General features: G+C 38.6%; 1 protein-coding gene across 3 annotated transcripts in view; it reads left to right on the forward strand.

Moving 5' to 3' along the window:
- LOC131034768 (transcriptional elongation regulator MINIYO) overlaps positions 1–20,270 on the forward strand; it is a 148,808-nt gene that overhangs the window by 73,665 nt on the left and 54,873 nt on the right. For all 3 annotated transcript variants that reach the window (XM_057966353.2, XM_057966372.2, XM_057966383.2), the window contains exons 5-6: positions 6,836–6,941; positions 7,207–7,467. In XM_057966353.2, coding sequence (XP_057822336.2) covers positions 6,836–6,941; positions 7,207–7,467 — 367 coding nt within the window. The remainder of the gene's footprint in view (positions 1–6,835; positions 6,942–7,206; positions 7,468–20,270) is intronic.

The raw sequence follows: 20,270 nt of genomic DNA on the forward strand, positions 1-20,270 counted from the left end.
ACCTGAGTTCCCTCCGGAGAATAATCCTCCTCTTGCTGCTCCTGTTCCTAATCCTGAGCCTCTTCCAGCTCCTCTAGATGTTCGCACTTCTACTCTCCGGCCTAAATGGTGGGCCAAGACCATTGGTGATCTCAGGGATACTGAGCTCATTGAGGGTAGAACCTCCCGTAATAAGAGCAAACAGCAGCATACAGTCAATTTTGCTCTCATGGCTAACATACACAGTGTTTTTGAGCCTCAGACATACTCAGAGGCTAAAGGTATACCTGAGTGGGAACAGGCTATGGAAGCTGAGTTCCAGAGTCTTCAGAAGAATCACACTTGGGCCCTTTCTGATCTTCCTTCAGGGAAGAAGCCCATAAGCTGCAAATGGGTGTACAAAGTAAAATACAAAGCTGATGGAACCCTAGACAAGTATAAGGCTCGTCTTGTTGCTCGTGGGTTCTCACAGAAAGAAGGCATTGACTACGAGGAGACTTTTGCTCCTACAGCCAAAATGAGTACCATACGGCTCGTTCTTGCCTTGGCAGCCCAGTTCAGTTGGAAAGTCCATCAGATGGACGTCAAGAGTGCTTTTTTGAATGGTGACTTACAGGAAGAAGTCTACATGACGCAACCCCCATGATTCAAGGTTGCTGGTCAAGAACAAAAGGTCTGTAGATTAGTCAAAGCACTCTATGGTCTGAAACAAGCTCCTCGGGCTTGGTACATGAAAATTGATAAGTACCTGACAGATCATAACTTTCAACGGAGTCCATCTGATGCAAACTTGTATATCAAGCATTCTAGGAATGATATTTTGTTTGTGGTTGCCTATGTGGATGACTTAATCATTACTGGCAGTTCAACACATTTGATCACTGGGATCAAACAGGATTTGTGCCGCACCTTTGATATTACAGATTTGGGACTTCTACATTACTGCTTAGGAGTTGAAGTCTGGCAGACTGAGAACAGTATCTTTCTCTCTCAGTCCAAGTATGCCAGAAGTCTTGTGGACAGATTCAGAATGCAGGATTGCAAACCTGCCTCTACTCCTATGGAACTCGGGCTGAAACTTTCAGCTCAGTCATCCTCACCAGTTGTGGATGAATCTCTGTTCAGGCAACTAGTGGGCAGCCTCATCTATCTTACTGCCACTAGACCTGACATCAGTTTTGCAGTGAGCTACATTTCACGCTTCATGACAGCTCCCAAGGCTGATCATTGGATAGCAGCGAAGCGTGTGCTGCGTTATGTGAGTGGCACTCCTGATTATGGACTTCTGTACACTCGGAGTTCTGATCCTATACTCAGTGGTTACACAGATTCTGACTGGGCAGGTTCGGTTGATGACCGTAAGTCTACAGCAGGGTATGTGTTTAGTTTGGGATCTGGTGCTGTCACATGGACTAGTAAGAAGCAGCAGGCAGTGGCTCTCTCCTCGACAGAAGCAGAGTATCGGGGAGCAGTTAAGGCATCTTGTGAGGCGGTTTGGCTTCGACGAATGCTTGCGGATATGCATGTCTCCCAGGCAGGTCCTACTCCCTTGTTCTGTGATAATCAGGGAGTGCTCAAACTCGCCAAGAATCCAGTCTTCCATGAAAGAACCAAGCATGTGGAAACTCATTGTCACTATATTCGACAGCTGGTTGAAGACGGATCCATCCAGTTGCTGTATGTTCCTACCTCGGAGCAGCCAGCGGACATCTTCACCAAGCCCCTTGGTCCTGATAAATTTGTAAAATTCAGGGGGTCTATAGGTGTAGTTAATAGATTGAGCATTAAGGGAGGGTAATAGAATATTAAAATAATGTTAATTTTAGTATTAATGCTCAATAGTGTATATTCTATTTTAGTTAGATCGTCTTCGATCTTCTCAGCAGTTTCTTATTAGAAACTTGCTATTCTTGTAAATATCCTTGTATTATTTATGAGCGTCTTGCTCATTCTGTTAATCAATCAATTCTTTGAAATCCATTGCGTGTCTCGCATTGTTTTAAGGGTTATAGTGCCTAGCGCACTCAACTACCAACTCTGTGCACTGCATGGTAGGGAGAAAGCCAGCAGCATGCACGATACCACTCTTCATCATTTTTCGTGCGGTCACGGTAGGCACAAGGTTATCTAAGCCGAACATTGGCTTCTTCAACTTCGTCAGATTGATATGCTCGAGGTTGATATCACTGATACTCTTCCATTTTGAGTTCATTCTTGATTCAGGAGGAGCATCCTTGTCTACTAGGAACTTCATTGTGCTTGAAATCTGCGAATAAAGATGAAACTTAAGTTAGAAACCAGAAATTTAACTTAAAATTTAGGATCTTGATGACTAAGTGGTTGGTATTTCACTCTATTCTTGACACTTAGTCACAAAAAGATGGAATTTTCACATGTAAACTCCACACTTTTACGATTTCAATCCAAAAACCAGGTCTTATAATCTTGAAAACCCTCATCCCATTCAGTCCAACATGATCTTTCTTACTGAAAATTTGGATAAATCCACAAAAATCACCCCCAACGAACTTGGAAAACTCAGAAATGTAATAAATCTGCATTTAACCAACTTCACCTTCGATGGGGAGAGAAGAAAAAGACAAGAAGACAGAAAGATCTTTAGAAAAACTCAGAAAATTCCAATGATCTGCTTCCTATTAGCTGGTTATACTCCAAAAATTTGTCGGCGTTTATGAAGAACAAAGCTGGAAATGATGATTAATGCCTTCAAAACCTCCAAAAATACGTTCAACCTGTGAAAATCTTCTTTGAACCTCCTTCAGCTTGCAAGTTAACTCTGAAATTTACTCTTAACTTGCTCAGAAAGTTCGAACTTTTGTTGTGTAATGAAGAAGTGAAGAAGATATTTGTAATGAAGTTTGAATTTGCAATTAGAAGCACACAGATCTTTTCCAATTCATGTTTCTAATTCGATTTCAACCTTGAGAAAGTTTCCAATTTGATTTTGAGTTGCATTGTCATTTTCCTTAAGTTTGAATTCATCATTTTACAACTTTCTAATTTGATTTTCCACTTCATATTTGAACTAGACCTGTAGATTGGCATCTTCCAAAAGGTTTCTAATTTGGAACGCAGTCCAAAATTGCCTCAATCTGCAAATATCCTCTTTCTAATTTAGATTCATGGTTCGAATCTCTCACAAACTCAAGTTTCTATTTTGATTTTCTACCTCATATTCGAACTTGATCTTCAAATATCTCTTTCTGATTTGGAACTTAGTTCGAATTTCATGAAGATTTGGTTGACATCACCAAGGAATATTCTCCTTTCCTCAATACTTAGCAAGTATTTTTGGCTTCACCTTTGACTTAGGCGAACTTCATGAAGTTTGTTTCTCATTGTGTTGCAAGGCAAAGTCAGACTTTTATAGAGTGGGATGTGCAGTTCATGTCTTAACTTTATCACATTTCCCTCAAGGTGGACTTTGTTGGTCATATTTCTAACTTGTTGCAATGTTGGGCGAACTTCCATCAATATGAAGGATAAGAGCCATGTAGCATAGGGCGTACTTTATACATCATACTTTTCAAGGCGGACTTTTGAAGTATCACCAAGGGCGGAGTTAAAGTGTTGCTTTGAAACCATCTTCTAGGCGGAGTTTGGAGAGATAGGCATCTTCCTTCATCACCTTAGGCGAACTTTTGAGAGGCTTGCACACCACTCACCATCATCTCATAGGGTGGACTTTTTCTTGTTTGCAAGCACTACCAAGGCGAACTTTGTGGGCTTGGCATCATGGGCGGACTTTTCTTCACTTTGAAATCATCTTGCATGTCCAAGTAGGGCAGACTTTCTTCACTTTGCATGTCTTCTAAGGAAGACTTTGAGACTTATAACACTTGCTTGGGCAGAGTTTATGACCATCACCAAGGCGGACTTTCTCCAACTTGGGTGCAAAGTAGGGCATACTTTCTTCATTTCCCTTCATGGGCGGAGTTTTGAGCTTCCTTTTTCATGGCGGACTTTGGAGTTGCATGACCTTTTTGAATGCGGAGTTTCAAGAGTTTATCACCTTGGGTGGACTTTAACCTCTATACATGGCGGACTTTTCTGATCTTGAGCACCTTTCACTTCATCCATAGGGCGGACTTTTGATCTCTCTCCATAGGGCGGAGTTTCTCATGTTCACTTCATATGCCTACCTCCTAGGGCGGACTTTTTAGGCATCTCCATCATCATGCTTGGGTGGATTTTTGAAGACTTGAAACTCAACCATGAAGAGGGCGGACTTTTGGCTTCCTAGGCAGCTTGGAGGGCGGAGTTTGAGCTGGTTCAAGAAGGCGGACTTTTGCTTGCCTTAGACTTGCTTTGATGTCACCATGGATAGGGCGGAGTTTTGAGCTGGCCATAACTATTCACCATCATCCCATAGGGCGGACTTTTTAGAACTTCTTTGACATAGGCATCGCCCCAATTATTCATGGCGGACTTTTTACCTCTCTCCATAGGGCTGACTTTTCAGCTTCCTGCCATAACACTCACCATCAAACCATGATCAGCCAGACAGAGAAAATATTTGGAAAGCTTCAAAATTTCACAATTTCTTCAATTTTAACCAGATTGACATGAAATTTGAAATCCATACTCAGGCAAACCATTTGAAGTGTCATGACCCCCTAAAATGTAGGAACTTATCTTTTTAGGTCAAAACTTGAAAATTTTCGATCGCAATCGAAGCAGGTCACTGGTACTAGTGCAAACCCTAGGTCCCCACTCCGAAAAAGAAAAAAGCAGGCATCCCTAAAAAATAGGGAAAACTTTCTAAAAATAGCCATATCGGGGATTGGGCTAAAAATGCCAAAAAGAAACTTCCTAAAAATAGGAAAAAACAAACTTTCTAAAAATAGAAAGTAGTTCAAATTCGTTCAAATCAATTGCGTTCTTCGTCCTTTGGCCTTTCTAGGCACTTTGACGGTGTCTGGACTCTGTTATCACTTGGCTTGCACAAACTGACTTTCAATCTCTGGGACTCAAAACGTTCAAAACTTGACAGAACCAAGCAAAACTGAAGCGGAAGGCCACGGGCACTATCAAAAACCCTAGAAAGCAGGAAAGGAGAGGTCCCCATCTTCAATGGGGCTATGTGTGAAAAAGGTTACAACAAGTACCTGTAATCTGTACCAACCAATGTGAAGGCTTTGTGTAGCTTTGTCATCAAGGGCAACAACTGAGAGTCAACAGATCCATAAGTATATGGATATTTAGATTAAGCATATTTCTGATTGCATATATATATATATATATGTATGTATGTATGTATGTATGTATACACACACATACATACACATACATGTGTGTGTGTGTGTATTAGATATGATTGCATTTGCTGATGCAGATGTAATTCTGGTTTGATTACTGCCATAATCCTTAAATTCTGCTCACAAATCTGCTCATAAGTTTGCTATAATGATCGTGAATTCTGCATATAAATCTCCTTCAGGAATCTGCTATAATTTACACTCAGATCTTGTCTAAAAATCTCCTCCCAGGTCGACTATTAGAGCCTGATTCTTCATTGCTTCAGATCTGCTCATGTATGACAGGATAACCTTGAATTGCTTCTGCTGTTTGTTTGATTGTCTCTGCTATATGAGTGCTTATGCTGGATGATTGATTGTGTCCTCCTCCTTGCACATCCTTTCCTACCCACAAGAATTTGATATGTTTTTTTTTTTTTTTTTTTCGTTAAATGTAACCCAGAGGTATCCCCGCGTCTCATCCTAGTGACCAACCCCGCCTTACCTTGGACTTATGGGAGCCAAGTTGGGGTCAGAGGAGAGGCAAGACGAGGCGAGACTAGTCCTTTGGAGGCAGATGAGTCCGCCCGCAGTCCCCAGCCGCCGGGATAACCTGGCAGGGAAACGAACCCGAGACCAATGGGGAGCAAACCCACGGCCCAAGCCAATTCACCTACCATGCGGGACTACAAGAATTTGATATGTTACTATTTAATCAGATCTGCTGTGAATGAAATATCTTTGCTGATGTTCGATCCTCTGCCCGGATGGCTGGTGTTTATGACTGATTTGCAGTATTTGAATTTCTGGTCCGAGTCTTCATTCCGTTCTACCTCTGCTCCTCTTTCTGCTTTTAGTCTGCCCTAAATGGAAGAGATGTGCAATTGAAACCCATGATAAATGACCTCCAATGACCTTCCTTTTTATACCCCACACATGCCAAAAGTTGTGACTTTTTGAAACAGGTTGGCCAGCTCGAAGAATTTAGTATTTATTTATTATTATAATTTTTTTGATTAATTTAAAATCCTTGCCCCAGGGTAGGCGCACCTTTCTATAGGGGTCGGCCCTCTTGTTGAGGGTAGAAATAAACTAAAAATTATTTTGATTTCTTTTTACAAGGTTGGCTCTTGAAGGGGCATCCAATATTTGATTTTTTATATTTATTATTTTGTTGCCTTTAACCAGGTTGGTTTTTTAGATCTGTTTTCATTTTTTCATTTTAATAGCACACCAAATTAGCGTATGAGATCCTTCCTTGTGGGGACTAGGGTAAGTTTTCTCTGTTCCTTACACATATATTGCTCAAATTTGTACTCAAGCTCAGATTTAAACCGAGTCTTGTCAATTCATCTACACCTGATGCAATTGGGAAACTCTGAGGTTACTAAAGCATAAAGCTTTGAAATTTGAGCAAATAAAATTTAAAATTTGATAATGGAAACGTTTAATTCTATTTTGATTTTTAGCTATCATTTATGAATAGTTATTAATAATTGCTATTCATGTGATTTTATTTCTAATCAGCACTTCTTTATATAGTCCTACAGTTGTGTGATCTTATTGTTGAACCTATCATTCTCTTGACTTTCTCACAGGATGGCACTAGATGATTCCCACAGCACTGTAGTTGTTGCATGTGCAAAAGTGTTACAGCGCTTGCTAAGCTACTCAGAAAATGAGAGCTATTTTAACCTGCTTGAGGTAATTAAAGTGTCTGTTTACATGAGGCTCTCCTGCTGCTAGTTCTTTATCTGATATACGTACCTTACAAAACAAATACTTGGTTTTCTGTGAACATTGGCAATTCAATGGCACTTCCAAATTTCTTTTTGAATACTTAAAAAATTTCCTCATAAATGAATGCCAGGCTACCCAATGCTTCTTAATTTGTTTTTTATTTTCATCTTTAATATTTGGAGGAAAGTAGTCACTAACAAATATATTCTAACATTTTCTGCATTTGTAGATGTCTTGGCCAGGTGAGAAATCAACCTTTGTTGCTCCTATATTTAGGAAGCAATCAAAACTGCAGGATGGTTTTCTTGGAGGTGGATTTTGGAAGTACAGTGCAAAACCTTCAAATATGTTTCCCTTCTCAAATAAAAATGATGAGGAGGATGTTGTGGAAGAAGCTACAATTGGAGATGACACTAGTGTTGCTGGTCAAGATGTTGCAGCAGGCTTGATAAGAATGGGAGTACTGCCTAGGATCCGTTATATTTTGGAGGTAATTTTCAGCACTTATTTTATTTTATTTTCTCTTTATATCTGTTATTTGAAACCATTGGGATGCAATCAACATGGTAGGGTTTAATTGGGTCACCTGACATTCTTATGGAACCTTGTGAATTAAGATAAAAATGCAGTAAGGCTTCATTAATGTGACCATTGGCCCCCATCAGTCTTCTGATAGATATCAGGAAGCATCTTGGGGTTTTCTTTCTGCTAGCTATCTTTAAAATCCTTTTTTAATGAGTTTCAACTGGTTCATTTCCCTAGGGCGGCACACTGATGTTTTTGAAAAATACATATTTTAAAAATTGAGAACAATTATTTAGACTTACTAATATTTTAAGAAATTCATGCATGGTAAATGTCAGTCCTTGAAAATTAAATTAAATTAAATTTTTGAAGAACAACAGAGAACATTGTTGGAAATACTGCATTATCATTGATATCAAAGCAAGATTGTCATTGATGTCAAAAGAAGATGAATGTCATCATCTTTTTAATGGGTGGCACAAGATGATTGTAAGAAATGGGTGTTGCTATCATATGAAGTGAATTTATCAAAGTTTGTTGGCTGACTTCTTTTGAAGACTCTTTGCATTATGAAAAACAAGAATTAAATTATTAGTGTGGCTGACCTCATGTTATATGCTGAAGGCAGAATAATATTTGAAACATGAAAATGAATGGGTTTTGATAATGGTGGCCGATCCTCATATGAAATCGTAGATAATAGTGGTGTCCGACCCTCATATGAAATCGTGGATAAGCTGATTAAAGAATGTTAAACATAAAAGCGAATCAAATCAAACAAAGGTCGACTCCCTTATAGGTCGATATCTCTATGGAAATGAAATGAAAACAGATTAAATGTTTTTATGTTTGGCCAACCCATTTATATTGACATAGATACTGATTAAATCCATGTTGGCTGACCCCTCACGCTTCTCTATGTTGACGCCCAAGTTTGTGATGAAAATGATTGTACAGCAGCGATTAAGTTAGTTATAAAGCAGCGATTAAGGATGCATGAAGAGAAGCAGTTAAGACTTTTAATGGGCAGCAATGATATAAAAAGAGAAAGGCAGCGATTACATGTCAATAAGCAGTGATTATAATAAGAATACCTAAGTCTGTAATTGAAAATTATATTAAAGCATCGCTTGAGATTATTGAAGGCAGTGATCTTTTATTATTAAAAAGATCAGTAAATAATAGATATTAAGGGCAGTGCTCTTAATAAATATATGGAGCAACAATCAATATTAATACTGTAAACGATGCAGCAATCAATATTGTAGAAGTGCAGCGATTCCATAATCTCCAAAGGCAGCACGAAGAACAGCGATTGTGAGGTGTAATGAAAAGTTACTAATATATGCAGCAATTATGTTTAAAGAAGAGCAGCAGTCCAAGACAAAGTTAAATGGTAGCAATCAAAGAAAGTTTATCAAAGTTAATTTAAGTGTAAAGTTAATGATGTCCATAGCAGTGATCAAGAATAAAAGAAAGTTTATTAACAAAGAATTAGCAAAGGTTATTAACAAAAGCACAAGACATCTCCTTTGGCAAAGATCGCCTCTCTCCATAAAGTTGTGAAATATGCTACTAATAAAAAACCACTTTATCAACACAGAAAATTCATAAATTGAAATGATGCCTTTGAATCATGGTAAACTCCAAGTTCAGGAACATCAGATATATTTCCCAGATTCAGAATATCACATACAGACCCCTTACACTTTTGATTCGTCAGTTTACAACCACAATCTCCCAATGCAATTCAATATAGCAAACAAGGGACACATTCATACAGATGACATGATTTAGTGATTTCAGTTATGAACACATAATATTCTATCCCTAAAACGTTTCAGATTTGCAAACTCAATTTATATCTGTGACTGCACATGTTGTTGACAACAAAACACAGGCACTTACACAGCCTCAGCGTACACTAGTGATCCACACCTCTCTTTTCTGATGGAAATCTTTCCAGACTGTTGAAAAAAAGTTGTACTGCAGCACCCTAGAATTGGTGCTCTCAATGCAGCTCATCTGGACATTCACTATCAATCCAGGCCATTAGATTATGGCTTAGGGAACACGAACAGACTCAAAGATAAAACCATGCATCATTGATATTGTGTGAAAGGCTGATCTTGTTGCAAATATGAGTCTATGTTGTCATTGATGTCAAACTGTCGAATATTTTGTCATTGATGTCAAAGCTAGTCAGCAATTTTCTTAATTAGTGGCAATTTTATTTTATCCATGCTATTGTTTGGTGAAATAAATATCATCTGCTGGACGTGGTAATTTAGTGAGGCGATATGGTATTATTCTTAGTGTATGACGGCTGCAGGTGTCTATATACTCTGACAGTTTCAGACTTTGATTCTTGGCGGCACATTAATTTATTTATCCTTCTTGAGTGATAGCAGATTCTTCGTTTGACTGTGAGTGGGGCGGCTTATTCCTGATGACGGTTGTGTAACATTAGCATCTAAAAGGGAATCATTTTGAATTTTGAAGTAATTGATGAATACCTCAGCCGTTCCTTGTTTAGAGTTTATGGAGACAACCATGTATGCTGCATGTTAAGCTTTTCAAGATTATTTTTCTATTGTTAATCGCTGTCTTCATTTTTGGTGTGGGATATATTTTGGTTGACTTTTCAAGAAGTCAATAACTACTTCAGCGGGATGTGTGTAATTTTTGTATGGTGATTGAAGTGCTCAGTGTATTATGAAAAGTGTTAATAAGTTTCAGTGCATTCAAGTTTGTGTGAAAACTGAAGTTGGTGCTCACTTATGTAATCTGGGTTGGTGCCCATTTTGTTAATGAAAGCTATTGATCTGTTGTGGTTTTTTACTCGAAAGGGTTTGCCATGTGAAATTTGGTGTTCTCCTTATTGATGTTTGCTCTCTCTATTCTATCTCTTTGTTTTTGTGGTTTCATGTGTTTAAAAGTTTAAAATACTGATTCACATGCCCCTCTCCCCTCCCCCTCTCAATGTTTTCTGTGCTTTTCAATTGGTATCAAAGCGAGGTTCCTTCGAAAAAAGAGTTTAAACACTTGGAGGTTGATCTTGATTGCACACATGGGTTCTCATGAAGATCATATTGATGAAGAGGAAGTGGATTTTGAAGAAGAGCTAATAAGTGCTCTAAGTGAAATCAAGAAACTTAGAAAGAAAAATCGGAACTTGAAGTTGCTACAAGAAGAGGATGAGACGAAAACCAAGACATCTCATGCTCTTGAAGAAGCAGAACAATTGATAATTGATTTAAGGTTCAGGTTTGTTATGACGTTTTCACACATCCCCCTATTGCAAATGGGGACCCCCACTTTTTGCTTTGCTTTAGTGTTTTGCTTGGCAATAGTTTCTTAGTTGTTAACCTTTACTTATGAGTGGAGGTTGGTTTTGTCAGTCCAGGATGAGGAGTTGAGGTTAGGTCGCAAGAGGTTGTCAAGTTGCAAGGAAAGATGTGAAGTTACCAGGGTTTGTCATGATCAGCGTGTTTAGATGAGATCAAGTAACCCAATGATCATTGAAAGCTTAACGGGCAAGCTCGTCTAGGTGAGCATGTCATTTGACATTTTGTGCAAACTAGGCCAAATATTGCACCCTAGGAAGTGTGACCTTGGGCTTACATAATTGCCTTCCAATGATGAAATACATCCAAATAGCAAAGAATGAAGGCAATGGACTCATGGAAGTTTGAAGAAGAAGATTTGACTGTCAAAATTTTGCTTAAGTCATGGTCCCGACACTAGCTTGCTCACCAAGAGCAATTTGTGCAAATGGACCCTATAAGTGCACCCATGCTAGAGAGGCACGAATCACAAGATAATCTAAGGCAATGCTAGTAAGGGATCAAGATTGAAGAATTCAGGTGCAAAGACAAAATTTGGCTAAGTCAAGATTTTGCTCAAGCCAAGGACCTTGCCCTGAGCAGCGAATTTTTGCGAATGAAGCAAGAAATGCGCCCAAGCAAGAGAGGCTTTGAGAAAAGGCAACATCAATGTGGATGTTTGCTTGAATGATTTATGCAAGCAAGGATGAAAAATAATGACCAATTTGTGCAAATACCCCTTGATTCGTGCCTAAGTTGTGCAAATGCATGGTCAATTTGTGCCCTCCCTTGAAGCTTTGTGCAAATGAAGGTGAAAAATGCGCTCAAATAAGAAGTGCTGCAAATGAAGGTGGAAAATGTGCTCTATTTAATTACTTTGACAGTTTCAGACTTTGATTCTTAGCATTGCATTAATTTATTTATCCTTCTTGAGCGACGACAAATTCTTTGTTTGATTGTGCGTGGGGCGGCTTATTCCTGATGACGGCTGTGTCACATCAGCATTAGAAAGGGAATCATTTTGAATTCTAAAGTAATTGATAAATACCTCAGCCATTCCTTGGAGTTTATGGAGACTAGCATGTATGCTGCATGTTAAGCTTTTCAAGATTATTTTTTTGCTGTTAATCGCTGTCTTCATTTTTGGTGTGGGATATATTTTGGTTGTCTTTTCAACTTGCTACAGATAAGAAGTCAAGAACTACTTCAGCGGGATGTGTGTAATTTTTGTATGGTGATTGAAGTGCTTAGCGTATTATGGAAAGTGTTAATAAATTTTAGTGCATTTGAGTTTGTTTGAAAACTAAAGTTGGTGCTTCGAGGAGAGTTAGTACTCTCTGTGAGTTGGTGCTCACTTATGTATTCTGGGTTGGTGCCCATTTTGTTAATGAAAGCTATTGATTTGTCGTGGTTTTTTACCTAAAAGGGTTTCCACGTGAAATTTGGTGTTCTCCTTGTTGATGTTTTCTCTCTCTATTCTATCTATTTGTTTATGTTGTTTCATGTGTTTAAAAGTTCAAAATACTGATTCACCCCCCCTCTTAGTATTTTCTGTGTGCTTTTCACAAACTTGTTGGTTTGTGTCAAGCTTGATGATCCAGATGTGTAAATTGGTAACATTCCTTGGTCTGGATGTGGTCTAGTATAATGCAGTAACAGTGGGTTGATTCTGTGATCATGTAGATGTGTGGAGTCTATTTGTGAATGCTTGAGATGACTTATAAAAATTTATCATGAAGTTTCCAAAGCTTTGGTGTTGATTTTTTGGGATCCGTAGTTGATATTCAACCATGTGTGATTGTTCTAGTGTTGGTGTATAGGAATGTGTTGTATTCCTATACTTGCTAGTATTTGGTGATGCAGCTTGATTATTTAGTGCTGTGGCTATTTGGTGATGCCATCTTGTGCATTCACAAGTATCTCTGGTGGTCTGCATTGTAATTGGAGTTAGTTGTATTGGTGTACCTTAACCACTTTATCTTTTGCACATGACCTATAATTGTTTGGTCCATGCGGTTGTGTGCGGATCTATAGGTGATGATTTGGGATGGATAGGAAGGTGTGTCGACATGGTGTGATGCCTCACACATTTCATTTTTGCCTTCCGCATTGCGTTGGAGATTGTTTTTGGGCCGACTATTCCTTATTTACATGTTACATCTAATTAGGCCGACCTAATTAATGTTATTGTGTTTGCGTATGGTATATATTGGATGGAATCATTTTGGAGAAGGAAGTATGAGTTGTGCATGTTGTGCGAACTGTGAAGTGTTTGTGAAGCAGTGCAGAGGTTCACAAGCACAACAAAGGAGTAATGAAGGCAGTTTTAGATTAGTTTTAATAGAGAATTGTAATCAGCATATCAGTGGATGCGGTTGTCCACAATTCAACTCTTTTGATGTATCTCTTTCATATGTATCGTATCTTGCCTTGAAGAAGTGATCTTCAATGTTCACAAGTCTTTTGTATCTTGCCTTGAGATTGTGCGCACAGTCTTGCAAGTCCACATCAGGGTTAGTGATCTCCTTGGCCTTGTGCCTAAACTTTGTAACTTGTTCTTCATATAGTGAGATACATCTCAGCGTGGGTTTTCCCTCATTGGGTTTTCCATGTAAAATCTTGGTGTTCATGTGTGATTGCTTTTGTGTTTTTAGTTCTTTACTTCAACAAATGTGGTGAATGGTATTTGAGTAGTTAGATTGGTTAAGTTTTAATATATGCTGATTCACCCTCCCCATCCCCCTCCCCTCCTTTAGCATCCGATGGTGTTCAACAGATCTGATGCACAAGATTTGTTGCATGGATCAGGTCTAGGCACCTGGTAATGATAGAGGCTATCTGGCAATCAATTCTGACTCCTTCTGGGGTGCACTAGGTATAGCGAATGAGGCGCTTGGAAGTGGCACCTATCCTCTAGCGATTCGCACAACCAAAATAGTGTGATATGCCCTGTCTCTAGCACTAGAAGAATTTATGCGACTTCCCTTACAAGTACTCTTGCCTCCCTTTGATAATGATAACCTGCAATGATTGAATGGACAAAGGGCAATGAATTGACTCAACTGCTAAAAAAGACTGTGCGGAAGGGTAGGGGTCCAATTTTACCTTGCAGGGCCTTTGAGATGGATGTCCCAACAAATCAGTTGTGCTCAAAGTCATTTCATGATTCAACCAAGCATGCCTGTTCAATGCTAAGACAATTGCATATATAGGTTCGCCTCTACTAGGTCGGCCTAAACAAAGAAACTTTATTTTCAAAATAACACACCTAAGTCCCAAATTGCTTGACCTCAAGCAATTGTAGGTTGGTGTGTTCAAAAATCTCCACTCCTTCCCAAGTGGCATCTTTGAGGGGAAGCCCCTCCCATTTCACCAAATATAAAGGTATAATTTTGTTTCTCAACCTCTTCTCCCTTACATCCACAACTATCTCAAGTTCGAGAATCAATTTTCCCTCATAGTCAATTGGAGGGAGTTCTTGTGTAGGAGTGGCCTGCTGTCCAAGGGCCTTTTTAAGACATGAAACATGGAATGTATTATGAATTTCTCTGTCAGCGGGTAACTCCAACTCATAAGCTACAACTCCAACTTTCCTGACCACCTTTTAAGGCCCATAAAAATGTGGCTTTAGCTTCTCAGCGCCATTCCCTTTGATAAAAGACTGTCTATTCGGTGACAACCTCAAGAAAACCACATCACCAATCTAAAAAGTCGTCTTAGTTCGATGTTAATTAGCATATGGATTTTGTAGATTTTGTTAATTTTGAGCCTGCTGCAAATTCTCCTTAAGATTTTCTAAAATGTCTTTACTTTGCTGCACCACATCCCTTGCGCTTGGTACCCTACTATTGGTAAGAATCAAATCCATAAATGAAGTAGCATCATAATTATAAAGTGCCTTAAAAGGGGTCATACCAATTGACATGTGGTGAGTTGTGTTTTAGCAATATTCTACCAAATGCAACCATTTGATCCATGTTGTTTGTTTACATGTAACATAATTCCTTAAGTATCCTTCTATCCACTTATTCCCTATTTCTGTTTGCCCACCAGTTTGCGAGTTATAAGTAGTTCTGGGTGTCAATTTGGTATCGTTGATTGTTCACTAGGCACATGCAAACTCAGAATAAAATAGCAAAGTATCTTACCCTGTCTTGAACAAAATCTTTACTCCAAGAAAGACTCCAAGTTTCCGAACGTAGGATCTCTACGTGTGGATAAGCCTAGTTGGTCGTTGTAATTACTGTTTCATCAAAGGGCATTTATGATTCGAAAAGACTCAACAATTGATTAGCAGATGGTATGCAATAAGGGTTTTCCCTAATACTACTAAATGATCTTCAAAAAAAAGGCAAAAGGTGAGGGTTTAGAGGGAATCTTAAACTATTCTAGCATGAATGGATGAAGAAACAATATAAGTGAAACTCAACTAGTTATAGCATTGCCATACATGAACAACTTTGCTAGAACTAATGCAATCTTCTAGGGATGTTTTAAGGTTTTCAAATCACTATCAACCATAGACACCATCAATTGAATGCATATCAAGGGTTAAACGATGATCGAATTTAAACACTTTAAAATGCTCCAGTTGACCACACAAGGCTCGCTTACAATCAGCAAGAAAGCTAGTGGTATGGATAACGAGCTTCACAATGTATCAAATACAACATTCCACCATGAAATCTAATACGAAAATTATCATCAAAAGATTAGCTTAAGAAGATAGAAGAACCATGTAATGAGCTGCAAGGATTGAGTATAACACCATAACTTCATGTTTCATTAATCCAATGACCAAATAACAACAATTTTTCAAGTCTAACTCTTGCTATTATTGCTCTCTCACTATTCACTATTACTATCAATTGTTAACTATTAATTGCTCTTATTCTTGTTCTCCTTATTAACCTTTACAAATGAAATGAGTGGAGCTTATATAGAGCTTCCAAATACAATGAAAGGCCGAGATCGAATGAAGATCAAGGGTCAAGATTTTGCCACCTAAACCCTAATTAGGGTTTGCAATAAATGAAAACCCTATTTGGATAATCATTACCATGAATCAACCAATGAGAGAATAACACATGCTGGCATGGAAATTAAGGAAGCATCCTCCAATAGGAACGTGACATGCCAAATGAAATCATAACAAACTTTCTTTTAGAATTTTATTTCCTTTCTCTTTCTCCTTCCTGGCATATTCGATGAATCTGGATGTCATGCTCTCAATTTCAGAAATAGGAATCTCAAGTAGATTCTTCATACGCTCCTCTAGGTGAATCACCTCATCAAAGGCTGTAAGAAGTGAGACCTCCCATCCATGCTCAAGTTCTTTTGTTTTATCAATATGAAACATAGTAGTATGCATAAGATCCAACTGTTTTTCTGTGATCGGTCCATCTTCTCCTTGAAAGATAACCTTTATCCTTTTTTCTAATTCTTGAATGTCCACATCTACTTCAATTTCCATTCTTTTGTCAAGAATGATACACATTACCTCAATGATCTTATCATGAATAGGATGGACGGTATCTTCCACTTGGTTACATCTATTACTCACATCTTCAAAAAGGAGTTTCTTTATTTGAAGCAAGGTTGACCACTGTAAAAGATTAGGAGTTGATTCCTTCCTAATTATCCCTTCTTGTGCCAGCACCTGTCTAGGTGCCTTCCTTATTGTTTGCAAAACAGGATTGGTGACATCCTTAGTATGGACAAAGGCATCAACTGTCATCATGAAACTATGAATTATCTCAAGAACTCGAATGGCTCTTTCAAGTATTTTCATCATATTCCTTACAAACTCATTAGCCGTTGTGAAAGATTTGTTGATCCAAGCCTCTAGAAGTTGTGCTGAATTTCTCATTTTCTCCATGTGATCAACTGACTCGATAGAAAGCAAAGGAGGTGGTGTGGTTGCCAAACTTTGATGTCTCAAAGGCTGTTGAAACTGCCGAATATAGCTCCTCCATGCATGTACCTCTTTCTCCAATCTTTTGTTCTTTTCTATTTCGGCTTTTAGCTTCTCATTTACTGCTTTTACAGATTCAGTGGCTTCCTCCATGGCTTGCTGGGAAGTGAGTGGACCCAACTCGAATGTCTCCAAATCATATTCCTCTACCAAGATCTCATCTTCATACTTATCTGCAGTGGGAGTGGCAATCTCTATCCTTCTGGAACCTGTATCATCCCTTATTATCTTAGACATTTTTGGAGCTTTCCTTTTCTCAATGACCTCTTGAGATCCATTTAAAAGACTATCTAAATCAAATGCTTGTTGTTGTTCTTCTTCTATCACTTCTTTGGTAAGCCTTTCCTTAAGCCATTCGGGAATGGAGGATCTTCCTTCTCTTACTTGTACTTCTTCAGGTGGAGGTTCATTTCTAGGAGGAGAGGTTACTTCATTATTATCCTCTTGTTCTTCATCATCACAAATCTGAATATGAAAGGCTGGGTGTGATGAATCTTGAGACATTCTTCTTTGTTCTCGCTTGTCATTCTTGTCATTCTGTATTGTTGACTCTATTGATTCATCTACTTCCTGGACTACATCTTCATTTCTTCTTTGATCTTCACCTTGATCTTCTTTCTCATGTCTAGAAGAAACGCTGGGAGTTTGATCAAGATTTGTCTTTTGCTTCTTCTTGGAAGTTTCCTTCTTTCCTTGTTCATTCTTTCTCTTTGATCCTTTTGAGTGTGAAGTATTTTCACTCACACTTACCCTTTCCTCTTCTTCCATCCTTGTCTCTAAGTTGAAAGTCATGGTCGCATCTGGCTCCTTCAGCTTTTGATGTTGAATATCTACCCATCTTCGTGTGCAAGCTAAAACAGGATCCATCAATTCCCTCAAATCTATGACTTCCTGTTCATCCCAATTGATCTTTATTCCTTTGTCGGCTTTCTCATAGGTAGATTGGATGTATCGACCACTATCTTGTGCTTGGTCAGCTACTCCATATATCTTGCATTTTCGGGTTAGGTCAAGAGGCATCCGAGAGTGCATCTTCTTTCTTATCTCAGAATCATCTTGCGCATTCATTCAAAAGTCTTCTACTTGAGACACATGCCCATACTTCCTTCCATCCATCTCTTTAACATTACCATGGGGATCAAAATTTTCTCTAGAAGAGAGAGATAGTTCTGGCTCGACACTTTCAGCTGCTTGAAGTGAAGGACAAACTTCTATTGAATTTCCAAGTGAAATGGAATTAGTGATGACAACTCCATGTTTGTACCTTAAGGATTTAGTACATGCTAACAATTGCCTTGTCACCTCAAGAAATACTATTCTATCCATAGGATATCGTGGCAACATAAGGGGAGGAGAAGGACATCCTTGGATCCTTTTATAGGTGAACTTGGGAAACTAAATAAACCATGCCCCATATTGCTTGATTAGGTCTTGTGCATCTTGAGACAACCTTTGATGAATTCCTCCTTGTAAGTTCCTGGTGATATGCATCGTGAAAGTATCATTGACCAATCTATAATGTTGTTTAGGTGGATGATGCAATATCTCATAAGAATCACAAACCCTCATCTCTCCGGGCCCTCTTCCAACTCGGCCTCTATGTGGTAGCCTTGCATATTCATAGCTCCTTGCTAAAGAATATATGATATATGAGCTCATGTGAAATGACTTAGTTGGAATCAACCTTCTCAACTGCACATCTAGGCAATTACTAATGATCCTTTCCCAATTAATCATTCCCCTTCCTTGAATAATGATTTGAATGAAAAAGAACATCCACTTGTCAAAGCAAAAGGCTTGAGGAGCTCCTACAACTCGACCAAGCAAAGTGATCAAATCTCTGAATTCTTCTTGAAAATCCATGCGATGTGGCCCATTGGGAATCTTGTTAAGGCAAGGTCTACTCTTTTGCAACCAGTCCTTGTTGATGACTGATAGGCATGTGTCAGGATCATCTTCATAAATTGACTTGGCTCCTTCTAGACTCCTATAGATCATTTCTCTATGTTCTGGTAGATGGAAGGATTCACTTATGGCTCTCTCTGATAGGTAGGCAAGAACAGTTCCATCCTCTGCCACGATCGTCCTTGAGTGTGAATCATAATGCTTGGAACACTCGATCATCAATTCATGACATCAAACTACAGGAGGAAAACCGGCTGCGTTGATGATGCCGCTCTCTATTACCCTCTTGGCTATAGGTGATGGTTTGCCGATGTATGGTGCCTCACGAAACTTCTTCACGTCGAAATTGCCAAGGTTTGTGTCTCCAATGTTGCTCCATCGAGATGTAATCTTGGTCTCCAAATCATCACCCTTTTGGTCTTCTTTGGTAAGAGCTTGCCTTGATGATGATCCACTTGCCTTAGGTGCTACCATGATTTACCTATAAGAGGCGATCAAGTTAGTATTTTGATTAATACATTGAGGTTTATCTTACTTGAATACGAATTGAAACTTGCATCTAAAATATAGAATCAATTGCTGACATGCACCCTATCTTTGAATGAATTCCGAGTTCTTGCTCTTAATCAGATCTTAATTTTGATTTCAAAATGCAGTCCTTACCTGTGATTTGATGAATGTGAACCAAGGACTAACACTAACTAATGAATGCAATCTTGATAGCTAAAGATAAATCTGGACTGATTAAGGATGAATTCGCTATATGACAGTCCTCCTTGTTGGATAAATGATGAACTCCTTCCTTCAATTTGTTAAACTTCGACTTTGTTGCTGTGTCTTCCTTGACAAATTCGTTTTGCTGATGACTTATTTCGCTGTCTTGAATTCGAAGTTTGCTGACTGCTAGAGAAGTTCGCTCAATCTGCTGATAAAAAATCGCTGATAATAGAAGACAAATGTTTTGATTGATTTTAAAATGATCTTGATAATGTCCTTATATATGCGATATACCCTTTGAAACAATTAGGCCAACTTAGTAAAAACAAATGAATATGAATTAATCTTTCATGATGGCCGACTTTTATTTCAAGTTTCCTTCATTGAAAATCGAAATTTTAAAAATAATTTTATCGCCCAAACCTTTGTATCATGCGATTTTGGTTAGGAACTTGATCAAGGGTCATGCATTTTGATTAAGTCTTGATTGCGCTTTATGTCCTCTTCAAGGACATGCCCTATATGTTGTTCGCTCTTGGTCCTCTTAAAGGACAGGACCTATATCTTATTCGTTGATTATCCTTGATGAAGGCGAGACTCTTAATGTGCATTTCGCTCTATGACTGCCTTAGGGACAGGCCCTATAAACAATTCGCTTTTGCTAAGAACAAGACCAAGATTAAATTGCATCATTTGGACTTGATCAATCAAGATCTAAAGCAATCAGTTCGCTTCTTGACCAACCTAGGGACAGGTCCTAAATCCAAAATTCGCTCATGGTCCCCTTGAAGGACAGGACCTATAAACTCGCTTTGGTCAGCCTCTTGAAAAATGCATTCTTATCAA

This window comes from Cryptomeria japonica, chromosome 5 (genome assembly GCF_030272615.1).
Source record: "Cryptomeria japonica chromosome 5, Sugi_1.0, whole genome shotgun sequence".
In the NCBI taxonomy this organism is placed as follows: Eukaryota; Viridiplantae; Streptophyta; class Pinopsida; order Cupressales; family Cupressaceae; genus Cryptomeria; species Cryptomeria japonica.